The sequence below is a fragment of the Hevea brasiliensis genome, chromosome 14 (assembly GCF_030052815.1).
Source record: "Hevea brasiliensis isolate MT/VB/25A 57/8 chromosome 14, ASM3005281v1, whole genome shotgun sequence".
Taxonomy (NCBI): Eukaryota; Viridiplantae; Streptophyta; class Magnoliopsida; order Malpighiales; family Euphorbiaceae; genus Hevea; species Hevea brasiliensis.
Window position 1 is genome coordinate 41011044 of NC_079506.1, and position 15509 is coordinate 41026552.

Here is a 15509-nt window from a genome sequence, read left to right on the forward strand (position 1 = left end):
GGTGACAAAGGAGAGGAGTGGCTGCTGGTTGTTTTTTTTTTTCATAACAACACTTATATAGGTAGGTTAACACATTAAACCCTTGCCACATGTTACCCTTTGATTAGCTCTAGGTTTAAGTCACCCAATCACATTGTACTAAGTGTCAAACCTATATTTAATCTTGATTTTAATCATCTTACATGATTAAAAAATATTTGGCAAGCTTATGTGTAATCCCATGTGTCACCATCTCATGGTGCCACATGTCACACTGTGAAATGACCAAAATGCCCCTGTGTCTTAATTTTGAGTTCTTAACCCAAAATAATTATTTTTCTTTTTCTAATTTATATCAAATATAAATTAATTAATTAATCTCTATAAATTAATATCTCATTAATTAAATTCATATTTAAACACTTTAAATATAAATTTAACTTACACTATACATCCAATAATCTAGATTTTGTTTTAATTAATCAATTAATCAATTAAACCTATTTAAACCTATTTAATTAATCAATTAAACTCTTTAATTAATTAATTAAATCATATTTAAATAGGTGATAACTTGTGTATGTGTGTGACTTACTAGGCTCATCACTAATTGGCATTGAGACATGATATCAACTCTTACTATCATCAGAACTCTTTCTTACCATAAATGATTTCTCTAAATCATTTTATGAACCTCATAGACTATGGTTAACACCTAGCATAGCATGCCATGGCCACCCAATTAGTAATAAGGTTTATCTTAAATGAACCTATAATTATATGTTACCATGCACTAGAATCTCTCTGTTACAAAATCCCAACTCAAACTGGAGTCATGGTTTATGTCAAACTCCATTTGCTATGAATATTATGTTCTCTTTTAATTCCAGTTCTTGATTAAAAAGATTTTCTCATCAGAAACTCTTTTCTGAATAAATCTATCTATCCTGGCCAGGAACTTGAAACATCAAGAACAATTAAATGAACATAGGATTTTATCTCTATTTACTTAGAGGAACAGATTCCATCTTGATCAACACCTACCTCCATATATAACTAGTATGAGCCAACAGATGCCCATATACCCATACATAGTACAAGTATGAAAGCAGTATCAAACTCAAACTACCTATATACAAGATAACTGTGCTATCTCATGTCTAAAGATTATATGCACTGATATGATTTATGACAAAACATTGATAAGAGTAAACTCCATGTGCTTGTCATAAGTGTCACTGGTTCGGCCTACTTATCATTTATAAGTGCCTATCATGTTTGTTATATGGCATGAGACTCACCATTCCATCTTATTTATATCTCATATAAATAACTTGGGAACAAATATGAATACAATCTTTCTGCATAAATCATGTCCTTATTATGAAGTATCCTCGATTGTGAACCTATTTATGATACTTTGTGCTAGAAATATTGTCACTCATATTCTTAACAACTTAAGAATAATATTTCTAATAAAATATCAATGGACCTTTTTTTTATTACACATAAATATATTATGTAAATAGAAAAGTGGAAATGCCTTTTATTAATAAAAATATGTATAAGATACATACTAAATGATATGCTCTAGGGCATACTACTAACAATCTCCCACTAGCACTAGAGCCATTCATTACAATATCTTAGACCTATCTTCTCAAGATGTCGGTCTAACTGAGTTTGTGACACAGGCTTAGTGAATGGATCAGTTGGATTTTTAGCTGATGCTATTTTCTACATGGCTACATCGGCTCACCCAACTATTTCTCTGATAATGTGGTAGCGCCTTTTTATGTGTTTGGATTTCTGGTGAGACCTTGGTTCCTTAGCCTGTATGACTGCTCCATTGTTGTCATAGTGTAGTGGAACTGCTGACTCAATGGAAGGAACTACTGTAAGTTCTGTCATGAACTTCTTTATCCAAACAGCTTCCTTTGCAACATCTGATGCAGCAATATACTCAGCCTCTGTAGTGGAATCTGCAGTCGTGCTCTATTTGGTACTCTTCCAACTGACTGCACCTCCATTACAAATGAACACATATCCAGAGGTAGACTTTCTATCATCGATATCTGATTGGAAATTAGAATCAGTATAACCATCCAATTGCAAGTCTCCACCTCCATAAATCAAGAATAAGTCCTTAGTTCTTCTCAAGTGCTTAAGGATATTCTTGACAGCTTTCCAGTGTTCCAAACCTTGATTGGATTGATGCCTGCTAGTCAAACTAACAGCATATGCGATATCTGACCTAGTACACAACATTGCATACATTAAACTTCCAATAGCCGAAGCATATGGAATCCTGGCCATCTTATCTCTTTCTTCACGTGTCTTTGGAGACATCTCTTTAGAAAGGTAGATACCATGTCTCACTGGTAACAATCCTCTCTTGGAATCAAGCATGTTAAACCTCTTTAACACCTTTTCCAAGTACAGACTTTGGGATAAACTAATTATTCTTTTTGCTCTATCTCTATATATGCGAATCCCAAGAATATAGGTTACCTCCCCTAAGTCTTTTATGGAGAATGTATTTGACAACCATACCTTTATAGTTGTCAACATACTTGTGTCATTACCCATCAACAGTATGTCATCCACATATAAGACAAGGAAAGTGATAGCATTATCACTAACCTTCTTATATACACATGTCTCATCCTCATTTTTGATAAAACCAAAGGATTTAATGGCTTCATCAAAACGGATGTTCCAACTCCTCGAAGCTTGTTTCAACCCATAAATGGATCGCTTTAGCTTGCATACCTTGGAACCATCTTGGGAGTCAAAACCCCTAGGTTGTTCCATGAAAATGTTTTCTTTAATGTATCCATTGAGAAAAGCTGTTTTGACATCCATCTGCCAAATCTCATAATCATAGTATGCAGCTATTGCTAATAAAATCCTAATTGATTTAAGCATGGCAACAGGTGAGAAAATCTCCTCATAGTCGACTCCTTGCCTTTGGCGAAACCCTTTCGCTACTAGCCTTGCCTTATAGGTCTCTACCTTTCCATCAGAACTAATTTTCTTCTTGAAAACCCATTTGTTCCCTATAGGTACAATACCTTCAGGAGGGTCAACAAGATCCCAAACTTGATTCTTATACATGGAATCAATCTCGGATTTCATAGCATCAATCCATTTTGAAGAGTCTATATCTGATATAGCTTCTTCATAGGTAAGTGGATCATCTCCATGATCTACTTCTTCATGAATAGACAACTCTTGTTCTTCTTCATAAAGAAAACCATATCTCACTGGTGGGTGAGATACCCTAGTTGTTCTACGAGGAACAGCTGTAGATGTTTCATCAACGGGTATAGGTTGACTAGATGGATCTATATCCATCTGATCTGTTGGTTGGTCAGAATTCTCCAATTCTAACTCTATTTGCCTTCCTTTGCCTCCTTTTTGAACAAACTGTTGTTTAAGAAATGTGGCATCTCTACTTATCACAACTTTTTGTGAAGTAGGCAAATAAAAATAATATCCAAAACTATCTTTTAGATATCCAACAAATCGACCTTTTTCTGATCTGGTCTCCAATTTATTAGTGTTCAGCTTTTTGATATAAGCTGGACAACCCCAAATCTTAACATGCTTAAGACTTGGTTTTCTTCCATGCCATATCTCATAAGGTGTGGAAGAAACTGATTTTGATGGAATCCTATTCAGAATATACAAAGCTGATTCTAATGCAAATCCCCAAAAGAAGATTGGCACATCAGTATAGCTCATCATACTACGTACCATATCCAATAGGGTACAATTTCTCCTTTCAGATATACCATTCAGCTGTGGCATTCCTGGAGGAGTCAGCTGAGAAACAATGCCATGCTCTCTCAAGTATTCATCAAATTTAGTACTCAAATATTCACCTCCACAATCTGATCGAAGAGCTTTAATACTCTTTCCTGTTTGATTTTCTACTTCAGATTTAAATTCTTTAAACTTTTCAAAGGATTCATGTTTGTATTACATCAAATACAAATACCCAAATCTTGATTTATCATCAGTAAAGGTAATAAAATATTGAAAGCCCCCTCTAGCCATTTCTTTAAATGGACCACATACATCACTATGTATTAGTTCCAAAATATTTTTAGCTCTTAGTCCAACAAAGGGTGATCTAGTCATTTTGCCCTGAAGGCAAGATTCACAAGTTGGAGTAGGCTCAGAGCCCAATAAGGATAGAATCCCCATTTTCTCCAGTTTTGCAATCCTATCTTCTGCAACATGACATAACCTTAAGTGCCAAATATATTTTGAACTTGAGTTGGTTTTCACCATAGCATTGCATTCTTTTAGATCACTTGCATTCAATTTGTGTTTGTGATTATTATCCAAAAAATAAAGACCATCATTCATATAACCCGAACCAACATATTTATTTCCAAAATAAATATTGCAAACATCATCTGTGAACTGAAATTCATAGCCATTTCTAGTCAAACTGGATATAGAAATGATGTTCTTAAAAGCATCAGGTGCATATAAAATATTATCCAAACACAAAACATGTCTAAACATGTAAAAAGATTTAGATCCTATGGCTAAAGCTTGAACAGTTGAGCCATTGCCAATCCGGACTCTAATATCTTGAGAACGCAAGCTGCTACTATTTGCTAGTTCCTGCATATCATTAGAAATGTGAGAACTGGCACCAGTATCTAAAACCTAAGCTGTAGATGAACTATGAGTATTATCAGAATCTAAATAACAAGATATGGACATACCTTCTGAAGGTGTATCCTTCTTGTCCTTTAGAGAAGTAAGATACTCTGGGCAGTTCCTTTTCCATTGCCAATCCTTTTGGCAGTGGAAACACTTTCCTTTGCCTCCATCAGCTTTAGTCTTCCTTTTTTGTTTAGCTATTTTCTTGGAAGGACCAGAACTCTAAGGTTTCTTTTTCTTCTTGCCCTTCTTCTTGTTGGACTTTCCAGCAGAAGAATATGCAATCAAAGCTACCTCTTTTCCTTTATTGCCCGGCATATTCTTTTGGGCAATAACCAGCATGTTGAGTAAACCAGCTAAGGTGCATTCCTGTTGAGTCATTTGGAAATTTGTTACAAATTTCCCAAAAGACTCAGGAAGGGACTGAAGGATCAAATCCATCTGCAATTGGAAATCCAGGTTGAAGTCAAGATGTTCCAACTGCTAAATCAGCCGAATCATCTTGTGGACATGATCCCCAACATTATGTCCCTCAGACTTCCTCATACGGAATAGCTGTTTAGATATCTCATACCTAGCATTCCTACTGTGCTCACCATACAACTCTTGTAGGTGAAGGAGGACCTCACTCGCACTCAACATGTTCTCATGCTGCTTTTGTAACTCATTACTTATGCAAACAAGCATGTAACACTTAGCTCTCACATCATGCTCCTTCCACTTATCCAAAGTTTCATGTTCCTCTTGTGTGGCCTCTGGAGGTAAGGGACCAAGAACATTTGAATCTAGAACATATCCTATATGTTCAAGGTTCAGGACAAGTTTCAAATTTCTTAGCCAATTAAACATATTAGGTCCTGTTAACCTATTGTGATCAAGTATGCTTGCAAGGATATTGGATGGTGGTGGTTGTTCTATGCTCATTTTTATCGAAAAATTAACTGCAGAAAATAACCTGATTAATTAGTAAATGTATCATGTAATTAACCAAAATGATTATGGTCTTTTAATCAAATTGGTCCTCCCACTAACTTAGCGAATCCTACACTTTCAAAGTAGAAAACGGAAATCCTAGTTGGATGGATTTCTAGTGGGTGATTGAATTCTTATAATTCTATTGATCATCCTCAAGTACATCCATTACTAGAATTACAATAAACTATAAGTGAGCAACTCCTTGCCCATCACATCTCATGTGAGGTTCAATCCTTTACCTAGCCCCTAATGCTCAAAATCTCAGGTACATCCATTATTGACTTATCTTGCATTAGTTAAGTTGATCCCATTGAGCCAATAATTATGCACATGATTTTAATGTCCTCAGGTACATCCAATATTGGCCACCAAACTATTTACATATTTACAACATCTCATGCTTAACAATTCTTCTTAAGAAAATCTCTTAAATTAATTGCATCTTATGCAACTATTTAAAATTTCTTAAAATAATTGCCCCAATGGAGGGCCTATGTTATAATTACTTTAATTATAGCATTTCCAACTTAATCATTTATTTGGAAGATTTTATGGTCATTCTAATTACTATTAAGGTCTCACTTTGCACATTATCTAATTAGCATGCATATATCATATAATAGCATACATTCCCATACATCTCATGCATTCTTGGATAAGCAATAAATATGGTATGCTCATGGATTTCTAAGGGATTCAATTCTGAGCCACCAAGAATTGAATCAGGGCATTCCTAGGTGCATTTCATTCATTCATTTTACAAGATTTACTGAAGGAGTACATAATCAACACTTGATCTTGAATTCCTCCCACTGGTCCCACCAATGCTCTTGACCTCCTTGAACTTCTTGCAATCCAATATTACATAGTAATCCTTAGCATACCTAGGCGAATTTACAAGAACTTAAATAAATAAAATTATAACCCAAAAATTATTACAAACTTAATAATACATGCCCAAAATAAATTAAAATAAAATAATTAATTTACAATCCCAAAAAAACATAAAAGAAATAAATCCAATCACATTGGTCTTTTATAGTCCATGATCATCCATCATACATATCACTATTTAACAATTAAATAAAACATACATACTTAAATTAAATTGAATATCCCATATTCAACTTAAAAATCCAGATTTGAATATGATTCAAATAAATTTAAAAAATCAGATTTGAATCTCATTCAAACAAATTTAAAAATTCAGATTTGAATCACATTCAAACAACTTTAAAAATTCAGATTTGAATCACATTCAAACATTTTTTAAAAAATCAGATTTGAATCACATTCAAACATTTATTAAAAAATCATATTTGAATTTTATTCAATCAATTTTAAAAAATCAGATTTAAATATGATTCAAACAACTTTAAAAATTCGGATTTGAATCACATTCAACCAACTTTTAAAATTTAGATTTGAATCACATTCAAACAATTTTTAAAATTCTGATTTGAATCATAATTTAATTGTGTGATAAAAATTCTAATTAAAAAATTTAATTAGACATAAAATGGATCTTAGATCATACAACAATTGCCCATTCACCATCCATTTACCTTTGCACACCATTGTGGTGCATCAACCATGCGCACCATGGTGTTCATCATTTGTGCCGCCACCTTGGCTTTGCAACCAGCAATGAACTTTTGATCTCATGATCAAACACACAATTAAATCTTATAAACATCAATCTAAATGGCAAATATAGTGGCTCTGATACCAATTGAAGGAACGGAAGCATGGAAAACACAAGTTTATACCATTGAATTCAAAAATTTTCACATAGGGTCACATGCATCATGCAATATTTATTTTTATCTATCTGATTTCAATGATAAACAACATATTAAAACTCTTTTAATATGTTTTTGGATCTGTATTTGCCATTTAAGATTTTAAAATTAATCAGATTAATTTTAGAACCCTAGATTAAATCAAGAATAATTACACTAACCTCTTGATGTACTGCAGCGTGTCTGCGCCTTTGAGATTTGTCTTCAGGACACCAAATGTTGTCCCTCTTGCTTGTCCACACCAAGAACACCTATGGCAGCCCTTGAACAGATTCTAAAGCTTTTTCTATTAATTAGAAATTCAAGTTCTGCCTTTTAAGAGATTAGAGATGTAAACAGGACACTAGAAACAATTTATAGTGTTCTTAATTCAAGAGATTGATGGCTAATCTCTTTGAATTGATGAGAGCTGAAGAAGAATAGATGGAGAGCCTCAAAATGGCGTGACAAAAGAGAGGAGTGGCTGCTGGTTGTTTTTCTTTTTCATAACAACACTTATATAGGTAGGTTAACACATTAAACCCTTGCCACATGTTACCCTTTGATTAGCTTTAGGTTTAAGTAACCCAATCACATTGTGCTAAGTGTCAAACCTATATTTAATCTTGATTTTAATCATCTTACACGATTAAAAAACATTTGGCAAGCTTATGTGTAATCCCACGTGTCACCATCTCATAGTGCCACGTGTCACACAGTGAAATGACCAAAATGCCCCTGTGTCTTAATTTTGAGTTCTTAACCCAAAATAATTATTTTTTTTCTTCTAATTTATATCAAATATAAATTAATTAATTAATATCTATAAATTAATTTCTCATTAATTAAATTCATATTTAAACACTTTAAATATAAATTTAACTTATACTATACATCCAATAATCTAGATTTGGTTTTAAGTCATGCTAGGGATTTTGCAATTTAATTGCAAACCAAACCTATTTAATTAATCAATTAAACTCTTTAATTAATTAATTAAATCATATTTAAATAGGTGATAACTTGTGTATGTGTGTGACTTACTAGGCTCATCACTAATTGGCAATGAGACATGATATCAACTCTTAATATCATCAGAACTCTTTCTTACCATAAATGATTTCTCTAAATCATTTTATGAACCTCATAGACCATGGTTAACACCTAGCATAGCATGCCCTGGCCACCCAATTAGTAATAAGGTTTACCTTAAATGAACCTATAATCATATGCTACCATGCACTAGAATCTCTCTGTTACAAAATCCCAACTCAAGCTGGAGTCATGGTTTATGTCAAACTCCATTTGCTATGAATATTATGTTCTCTTTTAATTCCAGTTCTTGATTAAAAAGTTTTCTTATCAGAAACTTTTTTTTGAATAAATCTATCTGTCCTGGCCAGGAACTTGAAACATCAAGAACAATTAAATGAACATAGGATTTTATCTTTATTTACTTAGAGGAACAAATTCCATCTTGATCAACACCTACCTCCATATATAACTAGTAGGAGCCAACAGATGCCCATATACCCATACATAGTACAAGTATGAAAGCAGTATCAAACTCAAACTACCTATATACAAGATAACTGTGCTATCTAATGTCTAAAGATTATATGCACTGATATGATTTATGACAAAACATTGACAAGAGTAAACTCCATGTGCTTGTCATAAGTGTTACTGGTTCGGCCTACTTATCATTTATAAGTGCCTATCATGTTTGTTATATGGCATGAGAATCACCATTCCATCTTATTTATATCTCATATAAATAACTTGGGAACAAATATGAATATAATCTTTCTGGATAAGTCATGTCCTTATTATGAAGTATCCTCGATTGTGAACCTATTTATGATACTTTGTGTTAGAAATATTGTCACTCATATTCTTAACAACTTAAGAATAATATTTCTAATAAAATATCAATGGACCTTTTCTATTATACATAAATATATTATGTAAACCGAAAAGTGGAAATGCCTTTTATTAATAAAAATATGTACAAGATACATACTAAATGATATGCTCTAGGGCATACTACTAACACAAGCACAAATTTGCTTAGGGTTAAGCAGAATTTGCATAGGGTTAAGCAGAATTTACATAGGATACAACTTAGGGTAAGCAACATCATCAGCAAATTTCGGCAGGTTTTGGGAAAAATTGTGATTTTGCTTACTAAAAATAATCCAAATGCTATGGAATGTTATCATGACCCTTAGTAATTACCAAATACACATTAATACCACAAAATTGAAAAATTTAAGCTCATCATCTCTCATAAACTTATCAAGCATGATACAAGCATGTGGTAATTAGCTCAAATTAGGCACCAATTGTGATTACCTTTTTGCAAACTTAATGAAATGGTCTTATTCCTAAGCTTATACCAAAAGCAAATTTTCAGCAGCATTTGAGACAAGTTCTAAACATTCAAAAATTGCAGAAAATACATAGAAATTGACTTTTTAAGCAGCATGAACAATAGCGCGAACAATAACAAAAATTAGCAGACTTCAAAAACTAGCAGCAATTCAAATAAAAACATGCAAATTCTAACAGACTACAAAAACTATATATACATTAAAAGGTAAAACTTAACAAACACTATTTTTGCACTTTAATAAAGTTCACATCAGTCCTAAATATCAAAATTGATCCTCATTTAAGTTGCATTTCACAAAATTTACACAAGACACAAAATTAAACATGTGCTATCAAGTAGATTGCAATATCAACAATTTAGCACAAGTTTAAAGGTGTTACTGTTCACAGGTACTGGATAAGGTGCATAATTTTGCTTATACTTGCTCCCTTTCAATTCTTTCTTTTTGCTACATGTGTCAATTTGCCCAATCTTCATGAATGACCTACAAAAGATAAACAAATGTCACTTTTGAGTTTAATGAGGGTAAAAACTAAAAATGAAATGAAATGGAAAATTAATAAACTATAAAAGGATACGCTTGGGTTGTCTCCCAAGAAGCACTTGTTTAATGTCTTAAGCTTGACCTTCCTTTCAAAGCTCATGGTGGTTGGAATTGGAAAATATTACCTCCCTTCACAATAGGTGCTGAAATGAATTTATACTTCAACTTTTTCCCATTATATGTGAAAATACCTATTGCTTTGTTCAGAATCCCAACTATACCTTGAAGATTATTCTTACAAACTTTAGATGAATCTCCTCTTTTGAGTGATTTTGATGGAGGCTTAAGCTTAACTTTTAAAGCTTCATTGTTAATCAAATGAGATGGTGAAGCTGACTTTTTCTTTCACACTTTATGCTGATTGCATTGCATTGGAGTAACTTGATTTTCCTCTAGTTTAGTAACTTCAGTTTCACCATCATGCTCTATAACATCTACCCTATAACAAGAATTCATCACAGCTGGTTCCTTGGAATGTTGGAATAAATTAAACTCTATTTCCTCCTCCCCCACTATCAACTTCAATTTCCCATTCTTTACATCTATATTAGCTCCTGCAGTGGCTAAAAATGGCCTTCCAAGTATGATGGGCATTCTTACATCCTCCTCCATCTCTAGTACAATAAAATCCACTGGAATGAAAAAGTTCCCAACTTTTAATGGTACATTCTCTAAAATCCCAATTGGATACTTTATAGATCTATAAGCTAACTGCAAAGAAATAGTTATGGGCTTTAGATCTCCAACCTTTAACTTCTCACATATGGAAAGTGGCATCAAGCTAACACTAGCTCCCAAGTCACATAATGCTCTCTTAATACTTGTTTCTCCAATGTGACATGGTATGGAAAAACTTCCAGGATCTTTCAGCTTAGGTGGGAAATTATTCTGCAATATAGCACTGCACTCCTCGGTAAGTGCAACAGTTTCATAATCTTCCAACCTTCTTTTATTTGATAAAATCTCCCTAAAAAACTTAGCATAAGAAGGCATTTGAGAAATGACATCGGTGAATGGAATGTTGATATACAACTTCTTCAAAACTTCAAGGAATTTCCCAAACTGCTTATCCAATTGTGCTTTATAAAACCTCTGAGGAAAGGGCAATGGTGGCTTGTACGATGCAGGAGGCACATATTTCTCCTCTGTTTTCTTTTTATCTTCTTTCTCTTCATTTGCTTCCTTACTAGCTTTAGCTTTAGTTGAAGTGGATTCACTCTCACACTCATCTTTCTTTTCTTGCAACTTTACTTCAATTTCGTGTTCTTCCCCCATTACATTTTCACTTCTTGAAGTAACAGCATTGCACTGCTCCCTTGGATTCTCAGGTTGGCTATTCCCAAAAGCATTACTATTTGAAGAGCTAGCCTGTTGAGCTATTTGATTCTCTAACATCTTGTTGTGTGTTGCCATTTGATTTACTTTAGATGCTAATTGAGAAATCATATCTTATTGACTTTGATGGCTCACAAGTAGAGTCTCAATCATAGCTTCTAATCTAGCTGTCTTGTCTGGTTGTGCTTATTGTGGTAGAGGTGGAGCAGGTGCATTTTGAGGTTTAGGAATTCTTGGAGGAGGACCTCTATTCTGCTAAAAATTCTGATGTTGTTGATACCCAGAAGGTTGCTGAAAATTCTGATGTTGTCCTTGTCTACCTCCCCAAGAGAAATTGGGGTGGTTTCTCCATGCTGGATCATAAGTTGCAGAAAGTGAGTTACCACCTAGTCTTTGATTGTAGTTCCCCACATAATCCACTTGCTCACTTGAAAAATCTTGATTAAGTGCAGAAAAATCAGCTGCACAATTGACATTTGCGGCTCCAACTTCTACTGAATTACTAGAACCTCAAGCTAAAGAATCTACTTTCATGCTTAGCTTGTCCATTTTCCTTGTCAAAGCATCAAACTTAGCATTAATCATATTCATGGCATCAAGCTCGAACATACCAGCTGGTTTCTTGATCTCATTCCTCTACAACTCCATTGGTAGTTGTTATAAGCAATTTTATCAAGAGTAGAAAAAGCTTCATCTTCAGATTTCTCCATAAGATCACCTCCAGAAGATGCATCAATTTTACTTCTAATAGCTGGTGAAACTCCATTGCAAAAGTGTTGAACAAGCATCCACTTAGGAATCCCATGATGTGGACATCTCCTTTGCAAATCCTTGTACTTCTCCTATGCTTCATACAAGCTCTCATCATCTCTAGGTTTGAAAGAAGTCAGCTCATTTCTTAGCTTAGCTGTATTGCTTGGTGGAAAATATTAAGCTAAAAATGCTTGAGAAAGTTCAACCCATGTTGTGATAGAACCCAGTGGCAAAGAATGTAACCACTCTCTAGCTTGGTCCTTCAGAGAAAAAGGAAATAATCTGAGTCGAATTGCATCATTAGAAACTCCATTTATCTTCAACATATCACTGATCTCAAGAAAGTGTGCCAGATGCACATGTGGACTTTCACTTGGATTTCCTCCAAATTGTGATTGTTATACCATCTGACAGAGTGTAGGCTTCAGTTCAAAATTATTAGCTTCTACTCTTGGTCTTGGGATACTTGGCATGAAATCCCCAATGTTAGGATAGGCATGATCCTTCACAGAGCAGTTATTATTGTCGTTGGCCATTTCTTCTTATAATTGCTCTTGCTCTTGTGCTCTTTCTTGTTGTTGTTGAGCTTTAATTTCAGCTTTTCTTCTCTTAGATTCTGCTCTTAAAGCTTTTGCTATCTTTTCTATTTCTGGATCAAAGAATAAATTGATTTCTTCACTTTTTGTCCTTCGCATAAGATAAAGTACCTAAAAAACAAAATAAACAAATTCTCAAAGTAAAATGGTAAAAAGAGAATGAAATAAAATGCCCAAATTAACCAAACAAACAATTGTTCAATATCAAACAAAAATCAAATCCCCAACAACTGCGCCAAAAACTTGATGTGGCGAATCCGCAAGTATACGGGTCGTCTCAAGTAATAAAGTGATGAATCAAGTATCGTTCCCATGAGGATTTGCAGTTTGAGTACCAAACAATGAATGAAGCGATTATTTGGGCTAATGATTAATGAATGAATGGTAAATGTAAATGAGCGAAGTAAATTGATTAATCTAATTGGAATATGTAAAGAGCAAGCAATTTAATTCTAAATCTACTTTGCAATTAAACTAAATTGATAATGGGTACTTTAAATGAAAGTCTAATTATGTTAAAAGTGATTCCAGAGTTGGGGGTTTATGCATAAATTAATTGGGATTTGTCTTGGGCATTCCAATTTTGAGGGAAAAATAGAGTTTGAAGGAAATTGATTCTAAATTCCTTTGATATCTTTTTCAAGCAAACCAAAGTGTGTTCTAAAATAACCAAACCTACCTTCGTATGTTATTTGATTACTTTAAAACCCATTAAGTTTTGTAACCCATCATTAATTCCTCTTAAAATCCTAATTTATTTCTAAATCTAGGTGATTTTAAGTTCCAATCCTTTATTACCTATCAATGACTTTTACCTTTCGGTACTTCAATCAAAGATTGACACAATACCCAATGGGTAACAACATTAGGCAAGTAAATCAAGCGCACAAGGAAGGAATCAAAACTCATATTTATATAAAATAAGCAAATACCCAGTCCAAATCCACAAATTAATCTAAAACATATTTCCCAACTCTGAAATCTAAAGAGTTTACTCACTCATGATGGTATTTAAAAGAAAGATTGATTGAAAAGTAAAGAAAAACATGATAAGATAACTAAAATAGAAAAACCCAGGTAAAAGAACCCAAAACTTTGGTTTTTGGAGCTTCAAAAATGGTTGCAGCAGCTCCTCCACAGAAAATGGCGTCTCCTCCTTTTCCTTTTGTATTTTCTTTCCTTTTAGTTTCTTCTCCTTTTTCTCCCTTTTTTTTTTTTGGAAAAAACTAGGAAATGATGAATTTATATCATCCCAAAAAGTTACCCTAAAAGTAAATAAGAGACAAGGAGTGGATAGGAAATGAGGTGTAAAATTATCCAAGCCAGCAGCATTATTCACGTTCTAGGCAGTCTGCTTAGGGTATGGCTTAACCCCAAGCAGCTTCTTAGCAAATTTCAGCTTCTAGTCGCACTGTCTGCTTAAGGTTAAGCAGACCCTCAGCAAATCTCAGCAGACTGGAATAAAATGGGTTTTCTTTCTACTCATGCATGACTTCCAGCTTGACCTGTGCTGCACCTTAAGCATTGCTGCTTTACCCTAAGCAGGATCTTAAGCAATTCTCGGCAGGTTGTGGAGTAAAAGCTTGAATATGTAGGATTTAAGCCATGCTTGACTTTCAGCTTGAACAGGGTTAAGGTTAAGCTTATATGACATACCCTAAGCAAAGTTTTAAGCAAATTTCGACTAACTTGCTCTTTTAAAACTTGATTTCTTCAACTTTCCTCTATGCTTAAAGAATTTCAAATTTCTTCAAATCACTTCCTAATGCACTCATTGATATTCGATTTGCCACAAAATCCTATCAAAAATAATAAAATTAAAAAAATCAAATATAAAGTATCTAAATTTAACAAATAAGCTAAAATAAAGCTAAAAACATAAAATATACTAAAATATAAGGGCAAAATGAATGTAAAACTACCCTAAAATGCCTATATGAAATGAGTGTAACATTGTTCTGCGCTCATTATTATCAGAAAATTAACTACAAAAAATAAATATATTAATTAGTAAATGTATCATGTAATTAACCAAAATGATTATGGTCTTTTAATCAAATTGGTCCTCCCACTAACTTAGCGAATCCTACACTTCCAAAGTAGAAAATGAAAATCCTAGTTGGATGGATTTATAGTGGGTGATTGAATTCTTATAATTCTACTAATCATCCTCTGGTACATCCATTATTAAAATTACAATAAACTATAAGTGAGTAAATCCTTGCCCATCACATCTCATGTGAGGTTCAATCCTTTACCTAGCCCCTAATGTTCAAAATCTCAGGTACATCCATTATTGACTTATCTTACATTCGTTAAGTTGATCCCATTGAGCCAGTAATTATGCAAATAATTTTAATGTCCTCAGGTACATCTAATATTGGCCACCAAACCATTTACATATTTACAACATCTCATGCTTAACAATTATTCTTAAGAAAATCTCTTAAATTAATTGCATCTTATGC

At 33.5% G+C, this 15509-nt stretch overlaps 1 protein-coding gene and 1 non-coding gene across 2 annotated transcripts; one reads left to right on the plus strand and one right to left on the minus strand.

The window, feature by feature from the left end:
• Nucleotides 1–10702: 10702 nt before the first annotated feature.
• On the minus strand, nucleotides 10703–11752 carry LOC131172952 (uncharacterized). The gene is made up of 2 exons (XM_058134587.1): nucleotides 11448–11752; nucleotides 10703–11324 (listed from the first exon to the last, which is right to left on the minus strand). Exons 1-2 carry the CDS (start codon nucleotides 11750–11752, stop codon nucleotides 10703–10705), a joined length of 927 nt encoding a protein of 308 aa, XP_057990570.1.
• A 738-nt stretch (nucleotides 11753–12490) lies between these two features.
• Nucleotides 12491–12597, plus strand: LOC131173473 (small nucleolar RNA R71). Its single transcript, XR_009143789.1, has one exon. It is a non-coding gene; the product is annotated as a small nucleolar RNA R71 (small nucleolar RNA).
• Nucleotides 12598–15509: the final 2912 nt, after the last annotated feature.